The sequence below is a fragment of the Lissotriton helveticus genome, chromosome 5_1, assembly GCF_964261635.1.
Source record: "Lissotriton helveticus chromosome 5_1, aLisHel1.1, whole genome shotgun sequence".
NCBI classification, from domain to species: domain Eukaryota; kingdom Metazoa; phylum Chordata; class Amphibia; order Caudata; family Salamandridae; genus Lissotriton; species Lissotriton helveticus.
Window position 1 is genome coordinate 1,583,608,610 of NC_136065.1, and position 17,479 is coordinate 1,583,626,088.

Sequence of the window (17,479 nt, forward strand, 5' to 3'; positions counted from 1 at the left end):
CCTTGTAGCCAGAGATTAATCCAAAGTCCTCCGCTTTTCTCATCAAACTAGGTATTGCCTCTTGGGGATTAATTGTACAAAGGATCAGATCATCTGCGTATAAACCCAGTTTTACCTCAAACCCGTTACAGTTGAAGGGGAGAATCGCAGTATCCACCCTAACGAATTAGCGAAAGGCTCTATGTATAGATTAAATAAGAGCGGAAACAGGGGCATCCCTGTCTTAACAGCAGCATCTTTGACACTATTATGGCGAGTATGTTTGAATTAAACATTTGCTGTCAGGTTTCTTCATTTCTCCAGGAAAGCAGTTATTTGGGATTATAGAATGAAATTAATGTTTTGAACATTTGGGGACCACAAGGCCAAAATAAACTAGATCCTTCAGACCAACAGGGAAGCCTAGCTTCAACTCTTGATTCCAGGGAGTCTTAGCTGCCTAGTCTAGTTTTACTATTTGGGTTTGGAATGTGTAGAAGGGCATGGGAGTGGGCTTCAGATCCGGATAAAGTAAAAAGAGAGGACAAGCTCCAGTTCCTGGTTACAAATGTTGCTGGTTGGTCTCATAACCCAGTGAGAGCTGATGGGGATCCCAAAGTGTGGCTTGGGGCATACTCTAAGCCTCTGGGCTGGGACGGCAGAAGAAATATAAATGCCGTGCTGACAAGAGTAACAAGAGGCTGAGTAGGGTGGTCTCCCTTCTGTGTTAAATTGTAGGTCCCTCAAAGTGCAGGAAATAAGCAGACATTTTAGGGTTTCCATTGCAGGGTGGTTAATTTGCACAGTTCCAGTTATTCTATGGTTGCTGTCCCCTGCTGGATCTTGCTGTCACTGGAGGGCTATATGCCAGTCTGGGAGTCTCCCACCTTCAGACAAACACTCCCAAGAAGGCAGCCAGAACCTACTCCAGCAGATCTCTCCAGGTCTGGTCCTAAATTGAGGGGATTGAGTACCATGCTTTACCATATCCAGGATGCAACAGCCATGTCCATGCAGACCTGTTGAGGTGTCGCAACCGGATGGGGGAATGCAGGCACAAAGGGTACACACTTTCTGCACACCCACGATAATAGAAGGGTTTACACCTCAGAAGTCTGCACAGATTTTTTAAGGGGTCGTGTCAGTAGATCTGACCTCAGTTGCACAGCAAAATGGCTGTGCCAATCAATAGTAATTACACTGCAACCAATCAGGCAGACACCTAACAGAGAGTTGAGACCGGATACTCTGGCAAGGATGTACACATGTCTTGTCTGGTACTTTATCTCTAAGCAGCAGCCTATGATTCTGGTTTGGTAGGTCTGAAGTTGTTATCCTGATCATCCCTTGGATGGAGAGAGGGGGGGATCAGAAATGAAAAAACTTGTGGAGGGACAGGTGTGACATACATCAGCAACCCTTTTGCCTTATAGTTACCCACCAACAAACATACCATATTCAGTTTCTTTAAAACTCTGTAATCCATACATTAGTACCCCTCACCTTGCCCCTCCCCACGTCACCGTCCTGCAGGCCATCCCTCTACCGACTGCAGCTGATGCAGCATTAATGGAATCTTGACCTGGCAGGTGACGGCAACTCTCCAGCCTGGTAAGTGACAGATGATTTCCGTGTTTAGAAAGTGAGATGATATATTCATGCATTAGTGTTCAGGCGACCTCACTGCTTGGTCCTAAAAGCAGTGAGGCAGCTTGAATGGTTCCTCTCACTGCATACTTTACTCCTTGCATAGCTGATCTGTTTCTTGTTTCTTGTTTTTTTTTCCAGATTGTCAGACCTATACATTATCCTCATCACTGTGGGGCTGTGCTTCCTGTTCCTTCTCACCATTATCGCACTCTTCTATATCAGATGGGCCCGGAAACGGAAGAATGAAAGACTCATTGGTGAGTGCCCAGTGGAGAGAGTGAAAGAGAGAGAGATAATGCTCCTGCTAGAGCTTTGTCTAGTGGCAGTTCTGACTCTTCATAAAGTAGCATAGAGGGTTCATATGCCTGCTGTGAAGAAGTGTACCATGCAGATCACAGAACTGTATTTTATGTGGGTAGCTCAGCGGGTTACTGTTTTTGTCACAGACCTCCTTTTGTAACTTGCAGTTCATAAGTTACAATCCTAATAAGCACAGTGACCTATGAAGTGTCATCAAAGAGCTGCATGCAAACTGCAAGAAATGGGTTTTGAAACCATATGTCTTTCACCAGTCTTTAATTATCCTAATGTTGCTAAAATGTTAGCAGTTAGTTTGGGAAGAAATACATTCTTATTAGTAAAGCCAACTCCAACCACTGTGGTACGTTTGAAATCCAGAGTTTGTGTTTCTCCAAACCAAAATCGCTTAAAATATACTGCCTACTAGTATGGGTAACATATGATTCTTCCACCTTACAATCCTCATTGACTAATGTAACATTTCCCATAGATTGATTCACACATGTATCTGTATAACGTGTGAGTGATGTAAAGTGCTCTAACACACTACCCTGGTGTGATGTATTCCTATAGGTGCTGTATCGATTCCCCTATTCCTGACCCTGGTTTGGTTAATAATTAACTAGCATCCATCCAACGGTGCAAAAACCGTTATCTGATTAAGCCACACCACGGCACAGAAGCGCGTTATCTGATTAGGTCATAACGCATGGCATCTAATTAGACAAGCGATATTCCTCCAGCCCCTCATGAGGCATACGGAGTTCTCAAAACAAATCAAACCTACAGCGACCTGGGAAATTCCCATAGCCATTGTTTTGATTTCACCGAGAACTTCAGCAAAAGAATGTGCGAACGAGCCCGTTCATATGACATCCTTATTGACGTATATATGTCCATCCTTACGTCAATCTCGGCACCTTTCAGGTATAAATATTACCGACATTGCCTTAAGCAAACACATGCGGTGGTGACGAGATTGGAGCAGCGAGACGTGCTGAGGAGCCCAGCAGAGAGCGAAGCCCACAGACGCTGCCCCGCCTTCCTGACGCGCTGAGAACGAGACGCTGCCTTTCTCCTGCAGAGAAATCCAGCTCTGGCGCTTCCAAGCAGCCCTCGCAGGCAGCTGGAATATCAAGACCTGGGATAAGAGATACCAGCCCTCCATCATTCTAGATCTCAGGTACAGAACTGAATAACCCCTCGCAGAGAATTCTCGAATCAGTCCCTTGGCAAAACAAACTTAACTTAAACTGCTACTTATCTACTCCCGCCCATGTATTAGGCTTAGGTCAGGTACATTGGGGTAGGCGTAATTAGAAGCACCAGTTGAGTATGATTAGACAAATGTATATATGTATGTATCTATTTTATCCATTTTAAAGTATCATATGGCTCAGAAACCATATCAATGCTTTTACAGTATTATTTTATAATTCTGTCTCTACTGTATGCACTTTACTTAACTACAAGTATTGCAATAATAGCGATTCATTTCTCTTGTATGAGAAAAGAGACTGATCAATAAATAACATCTTTTATTGAACCACGCCCATCTCTTATTTCTCTACAAACTGGTGAAACTAAGAATGCACGTACTGACTGAGTAAAATAAGTTGTCTTTTGTTTTCACACGACTCTAGAGATACACTCTTGATTAGGGGAGAGCAAAGTTGTCATGTTCTATGGTTGTCAGAAACTAAATCCCTTCTTGTCTATCCAGGGAGGTTAAAATCCTCCTTGCCTATTCGAGAAAGTTTCTAGTGAACTCTGAGCTAGCTGGCAAACACAAAACTTTAAGTCTAATATCGTCGGTAGAAGACCTAGTTAACCTCTGCCCTAGGTCTATACTATTGAAGATATTATTCCAATGCGCAGAGCCTATTGGGATAATAGGAACTACACTACATGGCGCCCAACCGTTTGGATAGGCGATAAAACTAACGCAAGACATTAGAGTAACTCAGTCGTGCTTTTTCACACAGACCCCTTTTTTCCCATAATACTCCAAAGACGTCTGGCGTGGGTGAAAGGTCATATCCGCCAAACCTCGCAGGTGGAGACTCCTATGTTTGGTTCTTGGTATATTCAACGTTGAAGGATACACTGTTCCAAAATATTGTGCATCTAATCTTTGTTTCCATAGAAACCTGATCTGCAAATAAATAAAATAATCTTCTTGACAATAGTATGTCAGAAACTGAAGAAGAAAGGGAGACAGTTAGACTAGCAGCTGAACTCCTAGAAGCAGATAATACTCTGCAGCAAAATGACCCGGATATAATACTCATCCCGGTCAACATAAGAAAATCTATAACCTTAAAACTTATAGAAAATGGACTAACACCAAGAGGTGGTACAGTCATATTCGTAATTGAGGCACACGAATATCGGCAGACAGAGGTATTCTATTCATGGATAAACTTTCCAGCAGCAAACGCTGTAACAAAGGACTTCCACTATTACAAAATAGAGGAACCTCCTAATGAGTACACTCCTTTCGAGGAGGTGGAAATACCACTCAAATTCCAAGAGCACCTGCTCTTGTTTAATGGCGCCCTAAAACATAATAATCACATCACCAGGCTCGGTCCACTAGGTAGACCAGGAGCAACGTGGCCGGTCCTAGCCGGATACACACCACATCCAGACATTGAAGAAATGCCTGCACCAGAACTTTTAGCACAGCTAAAACAATTAATAAAAATACATAGACAATTAGTCCAATTTGTAATGCGGACTTCAACAATCCAACCAGCTATTAAAATGCCACAGCTGACCAGTCATCAGGGGAACACAAATAAAATTACAACACAGAACATACAGTCCTGTCTAGGTAAGGTACCCGCAAAACGGGAACAAATTCCTTTCTGGCTAGCACAAAAAATAACTCAAATAGAGGCGGTGTTTCCAGATACCACCCCTGTTGAGAAACATAGGATTCTGACTATCTGTCTTCCAATGGGAATCGCACCACATGTGGAGGACTGTGACACTTGGGGAACAGTCTTTGCTTCCATTTACACAAAAACACATGGTGTACCATCCATGTCAGTAATACCAGATGTGCTAAAACAGATTCAAGATGAATACGGTCCAGAACCCGTTTTAACTCTCGGTATGAAATTACTGAAAGACTTCAAGCAGGTTTCTGCAATATTATTAGCCAACATAAAGGGAGAAGCAGCAAATGTGGCGATTCGCCAGAGGTTAAAAGAGACAAATATAGCAGACCAACCATCTGAAATTGCCAGAATCATAGAAAAATCCTATGAAGAACTAGGAAGAGATAGTTTGGGTGGAATACCAGTGAAACCCCAACTAGTTGAAAGTCCTGAAAAGATATTTATAAAAATAATTTAAACACTCAAAAAAAGAGCTGGGATGGAAATAAGCAATCCAATCCTAAAGAAAAAAGATTCCAGTCCAGAGGAAGGTCTCCTCGCCGGAGAGAAAGATCTCCTGACCAAGGACGCAAGTCTCCCCAAAGGGAGCCCTCTGTGAAAAAATACAACCTTAGAAATAGGGATAATATAAAAAAACCTGATAGATATCAAGATATTGATACACGTCCCTCTCAATCTTTTCAGACTTCCTCGCAGAAATCGGAAAGAAGAGGACGATCAGAACAAAGGGAAGAGCACGTCAAGTCCAAAGACAAAGTACATGCTCATCTGAATAAAAAATTACAATTTCCAAAAAAGAAGGTAGCCAGTATTACAGTAATCAACAATGCCGAGAATACTGAGGACACAGCTGAAAAACGGAGAATGGGCTCAGACAATGCTAGACAGCGCAGCAGAAGTCCTTATGAATCATCTGGAGACAGTGGACACGAATGAATACATTCAGGTGGAAACTGCAGATACCAGAGTTAGCAAACCTCATAAAATATATGAAATAACATTGCGTACAGAGGGGGATAAGACTAGAAAAATAAGGGGACTATTTTGGGATAATCTGTCCAAGGGCTATGACATCCTTCTAGCTGAACGAGACTGGCCTCCAGAGTTTGTCAGGGAGTGCCCACATGGCGAAGAAATAATTATGCCTGCCTTCTCAAACCATATTCCAATTCATAAAAAATATACACTTGCAAGAAAGTGGGCAGTAGCTCAAGCCCCTGCCTTATATAAAAATCATGTGGGATGGGATGAGGACTCTCCTCCTCACAAAATCCAGTTAAAATCACAACCTACTGCACAGAGGCAGTACCCGATTAAGCAAGAAGCTAAAAAACAGGTAAAAGAGATCCTAGATCAACTTGAATACCAGGGGGTGATTGAAACCTGCACCTCACAAATGAACAACCCTTTGTTTCCTGTCTCCAAGCCAGACAATTCATATTGTCTTGTTTTGGACTACAGACACCTTAACTCATGTTGCAAAACATTTGCAGTACAAAACTCGCATAGTGCTGCACTAATGAATAACATAGTGCGCAAAAAATACAAAACCCCATTAGACATTTCTAATGGATTCTTTTGTCAAAATATAGCACCAGAGAGCAGATATTTGACGGCGTTCTCAATAAATGGCACGCAAAAACATTCCTGTCGTTTGCCCCAGGGGTTCAAGAACAGCCCAGGATTATTCTCAGCGAGAGTAACAGAATTACTACAAACATATGATGACGAGGCATTATCTTATGTCGACGACATCTATCTAACAGATGATGACTTGGATACTCACTTGAAAAGAGTGAACACCATAATACTTGGGTTCGCAGCAGAGGGTTACAAATTTAACTTTAAAAAGTCAAGAATTGCCCATCTAACAGTCCTGTTTTTAGGATATGAACTATCAAGTGAAGGCAAAAGCCTGGCTGACAATTTCCTAGAGAAATGTGCTGTAATCCAAGCACCTAGAACACTAAAAAACTTACAATCAATTCTAGGCTTCCTAAATTTCGGAAGAACTTACATTATAAATTATGCAGAGAGAATTAAACCTCTCTATGATCTAATAAAACCAGATTTTAAAAGAATCAATTGGACTCAAAAACACACAGAAATTTTGAGATCTTTACAAACAGATATGTTAGTTAAAACAAAATTACAAACACGTGAGAACACACGCAACCTTGTGATTCGAGTAATCCCAGGAAGATGCGGATTCACATACCTGACCTCTAATGAGGGAGAGAAGGTACCAATAGCATACAAATCACACTTGTACACAAAAGCAGAAAATTTTTTTAGCATTAAGGAAAGCATTGTTCGTGCGGTTCAAACAGCTGTAGCAAAAGAAAAATACCAAGCAGACGGTAGACAGGTTACAGTCAGAACAGCAGAATCAGCTTTTGAGGCATTAACAACTCCATGTAATTTACCGACAACTGCACTGAATCCAGAATGGATACAATGGGTAAATTCTGTTGCTACAGACAAAGTAAAATACTATTTTGACCCGGAAATGAAAGAATTAAAATATCTAGAATATGAGAGAGAATACCCTCTGCCAATCGACATTCTGCCTTTACGACAGTACGCCTGTGTAATATATACAGACGGTCATGCTCAGCCCTCAGTTTGGGGAGAGCTGGCTTACAAAGCCACATGCGAAATTGTGAAAGAAGTGTGGCGCAGAGGTAAATTAAGACCTCTACTCACAAAAACACACTCAGTGGAAAATAATTCAGAACAACAAACTGAAATAATAGCGTTAAAGATGGCGCTAGAATATGCCGATCGCGAATTCCCAACACTCATAGTGTGCGATTCGTATTACTGCGTCAAATCATACAATAACGATTTGCAGACATGGATTCAAAACGGTTACAAAGATGAAACAGGTGCAACAATCAAGCAAAAATTGCATTGGGAACAAGCAGCTCTTTTACAGAAAGAACTACCAAAAACTCACGTGATACACTCACTGAGTCATCAGCGTGATGGCGTTCACGTTGCAGGGAATTCATTGGCTGAGACAGCCACAGCGGTAGCAACTAAATCGGCTTCCGTAGCTACAAAAAAGCGTGCAGTAAAACACATTGACGGTGAAACAGTGCTGGCAGTAAAAACGTCAGCAAAAGGCGACTGCTCAGCACTACCGATCAATTACCCACTCAATTATACATACATAATCGATGCAAACTCAGTCCCTTTTGCTCGAATCCCTGGAGTGGGGGATAGAGTAATTCCAAACACGGACAGGAGAGGCTTGTTAATAGCAGACGCACATATGGGTGAGGGTCTCAGACACCTTAAGCAAAAAGATTCTCTGGATGAATTACAATCAGTGTACTGGTGGCCAGGCATGAGCCTGCATCATCACATTTTTGTAAAAAACTGCCCAGACTGCAACAGAGATCGCAGTGGCGAGCGAGGAGGACTATTGCCATGGCATTTCGCTCCAGATAAACAACAAGAACATGAAAGTACCCATCATGAAAATGCGTCGTATTAACATAAAAAGACTAATTTACACTTATAATGTAGACCCCAGTGCTCGGCTGACGTCTGGACTGTTATAAAAAGATTTGCGAGTCTATAATGGCATATACGCTAGGAGCATGCTACGTTTTGACTAATGTATTCCTTTTAGCCTTCAAGCTTATGGGGAAGCATGGCCTAATGAGCATTGCATAGCGGGTCTCTTCTCACTTCCTTCCTTAGGGATACGGGATGGTGTAAAGAAAAAGCCAAGATATAAAGCAATCTATAACATAAAAGGTATTAGGTTCGGGTGCTGGGTGGGTCAAACATCTAATAAGTGTCCAACGTAGTCTAAATAACCTGCCAAGGAATTCTCTGAAAGGGTTCAGTCCGTACGAACTATTGTTCGGGACTAGAATGATGATCCAAGATCTTGATAGTCAGACTTCAGTGGTTAAAGACAAAAGCTTTGATATCAAAGATCGTTTGGCTATTTTACAGGACTTAAATGAAACAAGGAAAGACCTGAGCAACATAAAGTTGAAACAACAGCCAACAACCACTGAAGAGAAACCACCTGTCCCAGCAAGGCCTGTCTGGATTCCAAAAGTCGGGGATCTAGTCAGAGAAAAGATCACGGTAAAGAAGGAATTTGGGCCTTCTTACAGAAAAGCAGTTCCTGTCTTGTCTATCAACGGGACAAGATCAGTAGTACTACCGCCCCTTGCTGGTAAAAAGGAGAACCGAGTTGTATCCATCGACCTGGTAAAACCACAATCATGTGGCCGATAACAAACAGTAGGCCAAGTGGACTCCCGAGAAGTAGCAGAACACCAATGTTTGGTACAAATACAGAGGCTCAAACTGGAAGACTGATCACATTTGGAAAATCTACAGTGAATCAACAAGGATTATTCAACAAAGCAATGGAACTTGAACCTCTTAAAACCCAAATCAAAGCTTTTCATCAAAAAACAACAACCTATGATGATGTAACTGCAGACCTTACTAATGAAACAAAGCAAAATCCAAAAGCAATTGGAACAATTGACAGAACAGCATCCGGCTACTTCATCAACTTCGATGATTCATCTGAAGACCTGAGTGAAGCAAAGAAACAGCCATCAACAAAAACTTTTAAAGACAAAGCTAAGGAACTTTTTCAACAGCTGAAAGAAACCTATCTGATCTCTCCATGGATTGAATTTTGGGTGGCCTTTGGTGCATTTATCCTCATTCTTTGGCTCATCTTAGTACTATGCTTGGGACATTTCATTGAAGGAAAATATGCTCAAATGGACACAGCAAACCAGAAAATCAACTTGGTCCTTAAACCACACACATCTTCACACATCGAGAAAAGAGAACTTTCTTCAGTGAACTTCACAGCCAATCCTATACCAGGCGGTGTAGCATGGGACAAAACTGATTATGAAATCTATGGTCCGGTTGAAATCCTGAAGTATCTATACCAATTCAAAATCTCATTGAGTGACTTTGTAAAACCAAGCTCATTTGCTGATGATTGGGACTTTGAAAGTATTAATGAAATGATGTCTGATCTTGTGATGTCTGCTAAATTTACAGAACATGATTATTTGCAGGGTTCGTCTAATTATGATCAGATGTTCTGCTACAACCATTATGGTAACCATTATCTACATAAATCTGCTCAACCTAGAAATGTTTTAAATTATAACCAATGGGAACATTGTGCTACTCCTCCAAAAGACAGCTCAAAAACATTTTATGATAAATATTCATACTTTTCAGGGTTTAACACAAGTAATGCAGAAACATTTTATTTCAAATTGTCAAATAAGACAGGTATGAAGACCATGCTTACAAACACAACATTGATATATTCCGATTCATTCTTTGAACAAATGAATACATTTGGGTTTGATTTCTGGAACAATAATATTGAAGCAAAAACTGTTTGGGGTACAAGAGATTGGCAAGTACAAGGTATAGAATCATTGTTTAGAGCCTTCATGATCCCAGAACAAATTATATTCTTGAATGACACTATTCAACAAACTACCTGTCTTGGCTTAGCCAAAATCAAAGATTTGAAAAAACCGTCTATTCCAAAGCCAACAGTGAACATTAATAGCTCTATAGATGTTGAGATAGACGTAAACCATATTTTAAACCAAAACAGAACACATCCTGAATGGAAAAAATGGTTGATCTGGCCCACAGATACAAATAACTGTCAAGACCGATTCCTGAACAAAATACAGGGGTTCACATTGACTAGGCCAGACCCTAGATATTCCCAAAGACAACATCCAGGGATAGTAACCACCTACAGTGTGGGAAAGCTCTGCCTTCAATGGCTACAAACGTCCACACTGGCTGAAATTAAGCAACACCTAACTTTACTTACAGAAGGTGCTGACTTGCGTGATTTCATATTGGGACCACGCAAACAGCGTCAAAAACGTTTCATAGCGGCCTCATAATATGCAGCTTATAACGAAGTATGGAAAGTAACTCAAATTGAGACAGCAGAAAAAATACGGGAAATTGACCGTATTAATTTGGAAAAATCACTTTCTGTGATGGACAATGGGTTAATGACTCTGTCCTCCAGAATATATTCTCTGGACAGCATTGTGTCTTCAGCAATCGATATAATATCGCAAGACTTACTGATGTTACAACACGGTCAGTCCCAATTGCGTTCTATTGTACAGCTTGGCTGGACGTTACAAAATCTGCGTTCTGGCTATGTGCCTTGGCGTTTAATCAACACAACGTCATTATTTAATATCTTTAACCTCACTGATAAACAAATCAGTTTGGCACAGAAGGGTGCTGACTATACAATTCTGAGCATTGAAAAACTTGAGAGATTACCATTGACAATGTCAGAACGACCTGTCATTGAATGGATAATACATGGAATAATAAATATTCCGATAACTACTTTCCAGTTTCAATTCTGCCAAAAATATATACAGGCAGGCCAGTATGAAAGGTTGGGTAAAGGATACATTAAGTCAATATGGAACTTGCCCTATACACACGAATGTGTCAGTAATAAAGGCCAGAAAGTGTTTCTCAGTGGCGATAATTGTGCAAGATCACTGAGCGGTACACTTCTGTGTCAGGGTATTAGTTTGCATGGAGCCTGTGAAGGGACTTCAAATAACCTTTCATGTTACCAGCTAGGCACACCTGCAACACGAATAGAACCATTCTTTAGGAGACTCTCGAACGGGAGTTACATTCTAATAGTAGATCGCAGATGTTGTAGTTTGCTGCCCGGAAAACCTTATCTCATAACTGTGACTAGGAAGGTCATGTGCTGTGAACATGTATTGTTCCCCAGCGATTCTCCAGACAGGGAGGCAAGGTTATGGCCCGATTTGAAAATTGCTTCTATTCGAATAGATACTTTAAGCAGAATGAAGACTGTGCTCCTACAGACGCCGACCAGGCTCACGTCATCAAAAGAAACGTATGATCTCCAAGTTGCAAGGACAACAGAAGAGATTCATTCATTATTATCAACTAATTCCCCCATACATTTCGCAGAAATACTGAACGAAATCTTAAATATTTCTGATACCACTGGTATCTCCAGTGTATTTAAAGCAGTGTTTTCGGGTGCTTTAACTCCATTCAAAGCCATCCTGGGTATTTTTCCAGATTTTGTCCATTCCATTTTTGGCGGACTTCCTCTCCTTTTAGGACTAGTAGCGGGTATTCTATTTTTGATCCTGTTATTTCGCTATGGCAAACCATGTCACAGACAAAACACCTGCGACAAGGGAAGAAATGATCCTAGCCATTGGCTACCGGGACCGCATATCTAAAGTCCTTGGACTAGCACGGCTTCGGGACCTGAACATGACTTGGTTTCTTTCATTTAGACCAATGTGGCAAAGTTGTGTTATGCCTGTATTAAGGTGCTTGCTATGCGGCGAAGAATGCGTGTTGGACACCTGTCTGGCACTACAATCGGATGTGCCAATGGACGCAGATACCTTGTTGGGTCCGGTAACGGCTCATGCATTGTGCTGTCCCCAGCGGCTACCAATCCTGATGACGGCATTCGTGGAGTCTTCACCACTACGATTGAGGGGTAGTGAAGTACAAGATGAAAGCAGCATCAATCAGGTACGACCTTCAGTCAGCTATGCTGATAAAAACATCAATGGAGGCAATGTAAATGTAAATGTAAATGTGCTGGATTTGTAAAGCGCACGGCTGCCCGTGAGCGTCCCGGCGCTTGCTTAGGGAACCCGTCCTGGTATTCCCCTGGGAGAAACCCCGGCAGGGTGTCCACAAGGTGAAAGCCAGGCATCCCGCCGCGAGGGGCCGTAGTGGAGATTAAGCAAGCTATTGCCCAGAGTCGCAGAGTGTGACCCCGTGAGTTGAGTAGGCACCAGAGCGAGAATTGTCGAGTCTGTGGAATTTTTTGAGCCGAGACCCGCCGAGGCGGGGAATCAAACCCTGGTCCACGGTCGATCTCAGCTTCCGGGTCTGCCGCCTCTAACCACTGAGCCACGCTTCTCCGCAATCATGCTCAGGCTCATGAATGCATGGTAACAACTTTTTCCGAGTTAGTGGAACTTACGCAAGAAGCTGTTGACAGTTTTTTCAACAGTCTAAATGATATGATGTTTTCACCAGAGCAGCAGGAATAACTTTGAGCAAATTAGCACTTGGAGTTCCCCACATCCTGAATTTGGCCTTCAACTTTTTAAAGAAAAGCGATATGAAAAATTTTCTCATAAAGTTTGTTCAGACTGCAAGAACCTTTTTCCCCAATTCCAAAATATTTACGATTTTTGGGACACTTATCTTCTGCTTAAAGTAGACATTATTCTTAGAGAACTAAATTTCTATTTTTAGGTACTGTGATCCTCCGAGCACTCAATCATGTAACAAATAGTCTTTATATAGTTTTCACTATATCTTTAATGTCCAGTCTTCTTGTACATTCAATCCAATTTTCCTCATAAGATATTCGCAGCCAACGCACGTTTCGTCAAGTCCGTCTAGGACTAATGACTTCCTCAGGGCTGCAACCCAAATACACACAATCAGTTTCAAATTACACTCATTAGAAATAACAAAATAAATGCAATTTACATTTTTCATGAATTGACTGTTAATCATTCTTAATAGTTCCTCCGACCTTAACTAAGGTCCAATATGTATTTACAAATACTAACACACTGGTTATTTAAAGAAGACCCAATTTTACCAAAACCGTGTTAATCACGTCATTGAATACAAATCAAATATATTACAAAAGTTCAAAGCTATAGTTACATACGAGTCATATGCAAAGTACTTCAGTACAGGGTAAGAGGTATCGGTCACTGATAACAACCTTAGCTTACAGGTTATCTGATATGTCTCAACAGTCTACCTGCTCGTAAACTCACCTATTCCCAGTTGCGTATCCACGCTTAATTAATCCACATGTAATAGACCCGTTTGATCTCAAGTATCTCCACAAAATCAGACACTACAAGATGGCGCCCGCGTAATGTGATATAAATTGCCACTCCAAGATGGCACCCGTGCTGAACGCCAAAGTCGGGATACTTCGGGCTGACTGATGGTAAGCACGCGACAGGAATATTACTGTGCAATCACTGACTTTAGCGGTTTTGAGTCTACTAGGATATCCTGTTTTATACATATATATATATTTTTTTACTTTTTCCTATCAGACACGAACACGTGGGAAAATTATGTGAAATTGGAAGATATTTGTAATAACGGGGAATTGCTGATATAGAATTACAAGGTGAGAAACATGGAACAGACATATTTAGTCTGTTGTTACTTTGTTCAGACTTTGGATGCTAGAATTGAGAATACTGAGTACGCTGTTATTTTACTATAGGTAGTGACTGAGTCACTTGACAGAAAGATACTTTGGATTAGGATTTACTTGGATGTTGGAGTATTATAATTTGGTGAGTGTTACAATGGTTACCTATAATCTTATTGCCCACAGCGACCTACTAGTTATTATTTGATTAGTTTGAAACCCATGTCTAGTACTTGACAGCAGTATTTGATAATTTTATCTACAGATGTGGAGATATATACTTGAGATCAAACGGGTCTATTACATGTGGATTAATTAAGCGTGGATACGCAACTGGGAATAGGTGAGTTTACGAGCAGGTAGACTGTTGAGACATATCAGATAACCTGTAAGCTAAGGTTGTTATCAGTGACCGATACCTCTTACCCTGTACTGAAGTACTTTGCATATGACTCGTATGTAACTATAGCTTTGAACTTTTGTAATATATTTGATTTGTATTCAATGACGTGATTAACACGGTTTTGGTAAAATTGGGTCTTCTTTAAATAACCAGTGTGTTAGTATTTGTAAATACATATTGGACCTTAGTTAAGGTCGGAGGAACTATTAAGAATGATTAACAGTCAATTCATGAAAAATGTAAATTGCATTTATTTTGTTATTTCTAATGAGTGTAATTTGAAACTGATTGTGTGTATTTGGGTTGCAGCCCTGAGGAAGTCATTAGTCCTAGACGGACTTGACGAAACGTGCGTTGGCTGCGAATATCTTATGAGGAAAATTGGATTGAATGTACAAGAAGACTGGACATTAAAGATATAGTGAAAACTATATAAAGACTATTTGTTACATGATTGAGTGCTCGGAGGATCACAGTAACTGTTTGGACCTTTGGTTGTCTTGGAGACTGTGGTAACCAGTCCCCCACCTCTTCCTGAGCACCTAATAGATTTACTGTTTTATTACTTGTACCTGGACTCTGTGCTGTGCGCTCTTGTATACCGTTACCAATATATTTTCTTTCTATTTTTAGGTAGTCACAAGACATTCGCTATGCTAGCACTGTTATACATAAATTTATGATTGTGATGAAATGGTCTCGCACTTTTTTTTCTGTATTAAGAGCCATTTCATGTGTGGTTTTCGCATTTAGATTATGCTGAATTTTTAACATATGAGTAGCATTATTAGACTGCTTGTGCATATAGTATACGTGACAGTGCATGTGATTGTGTTTCGTATATTTTATAAAATCCAATTTTCGGAATGCATATAAATGTATTTTGGGGTGGTACGGTAGACACAAACGCTACTGGTATTCACTATGCCTAGATTTGTAAATATGGACATAGTCTACGTGGAGTGGGTGTGATGTATTCCTATAGGTACTGTATTGATTCCCCTATTCCTGACCCTGGTTTGGTTAATAATTAACTAGCAGCCATCCAACGGTGCAAAAACCGTTATCTGATTAAGCCACACCACGGCACAGAAGCGCGTTATCTGATTAGGTCATAACGCATGCCATCTAATTAGACAAGCGATATTCCTCCAGCCCCTGATAAGGCATACGGAGTTCTCAAAACAAATCAAACCTACAGCGACCTGGGAAATTCCCATAGCCATTGTTTTGATTTCACCGAGAACTTCAGCAAAAGAATGTGCGAACGAGCCCGTTCATATGACATCCTTATTGACGTATATATGTCCATCCTTACGTCAATCTCGGCACCTTTCAGGTATAAATATTACCGACATTGCCTTAAGCAAACACATGCGGTGGTGACGAGATTGGAGCAGCGAGACGTGCTGAGGAGCCCAGCAGAGAGCGAAGCCCACAGACGCTGCCCTGCCTTCCTGACGCGCTGAGAACGAGACGCTGCCTTTCTCCTGCAGAGAAATCCAGCTCCGGCGCTTCCAAGCAGCCCTCGCAGGCAGCTGGAATATCAAGACCTGGGATAAGAGATACCAGCCCTCCATCATTCTAGATCTCAGGTACAGAACTGAATAACCCCTCGAAGAGAATTCTCGAATCAGTCCCTTGGCAAAACAAACTTAACTTAAACTGCTACTTATCTACTCCCGCCCACGTATTAGGCTTAGGTCAGGTACATTGGGGTAGGCGTAATTAGAAGCACCAGTTGAGTATGATTAGACAAATGTATATATGTATGTATCTATTTTATCCATTTTAAAGTATCATATGGCTCAGAAACCATATCAATGCTTTTACAGTATTATTTTATAATTCTGTCTCTACTGTATGCACTTTACTTAACTACAAGTATTGCAATAATAGCGATTCATTTCTCTTGTATGAGAAAAGAGACTGATCAATAAATAACATCTTTTATTGAACCACGCCCATCTCTTATTTCTCTACAAACTGGTGAAACTAAAATGCACGTACTGACTGAGTAAAATAAGTTGTCTTTTGTTTTCACACGACTCTAGAGATACACTCTTGATTAGGGGAGAGAAAAGTTGTCATGTTCTATGGTTGTCAGAAACTAAATCCCTTCTTGTCTATCCAGGGAGGTTAAAATCCTCCTTGCCTATTCGAGAAAGTTTCTAGTGAACTCTGAGCTAGCTGGCAAACACAAAACTTTAAGTCTAATATCGTCGGTAGAAGACCTAGTTAACCTCTGCCCTAGGTCTATACTATTGAAGATATTATTCCAATGCGCAGAGCCTATTGGGATAATAGGAACTACACTACACTGGCACGAGTAGTGCTATAAAACAAATGAACTGCAAGTGAGAGAGGGGCTATGGCCAGATGAGGGGCACTGTTGCAGGGTGGTTGTGAGGGAAGAAATGGAGTAGGAGGCCATAGGGGGTGCGCCAACAGAGACTGTCACACTGGGCACCATAATAGCAAAAGCCGGCCCTTCACGCAAGCACCTTCTTTTATGTACAGGAAGCCACACCAGCAACCTCTACATCTGTCTCTTACTGCCTCTCTTCCCCTCTTATAGTCACCCTCGGGGCACTGTTAAACATTCCCAAACTGCATTGGGTCTGCCATATTTATGTGTGGACTAGTTGTTTCTAGAGCATTTGGGCATATCTTTTAGAGAATATTGTAAACCGGTGGGCCAGTGTTCACAATCCCTGTGGAGTTTCCAACACATATTGGGGCCGATTATGATGGCGGATTTCCCGCATCCACCGGGCCGGCGGAAGCCACCGCCGGCCCGGAGGATGCGGGAAATCCGCCGGGGAGCCTTGCAAGACCCACCGCCACATTAGGATGGCTGGTGGGTCTCACTATCTGTCCGCCGCTTTTCCGCCGCGGGCGGATTCCGCCCGCGGCGGAAAAGCATTAACATGGCTGGCGGTGTCTATCAGACACCGCCAGCCATAT

At 41.4% G+C, this 17,479-nt stretch overlaps 1 protein-coding gene across 1 annotated transcript in view; it reads left to right on the forward strand.

Annotated features, from left to right (window-relative positions):
* Positions 1-17,479, forward strand: part of LOC144755620 (CMRF35-like molecule 1) — a 164,590-nt gene that overhangs the window by 131,594 nt on the left and 15,517 nt on the right. Inside the window, exon 4 of the mRNA XM_078644741.1 lies at positions 1,768-1,886. Coding sequence (XP_078500867.1) covers positions 1,768-1,886 — 119 coding nt within the window. The remainder of the gene's footprint in view (positions 1-1,767; positions 1,887-17,479) is intronic.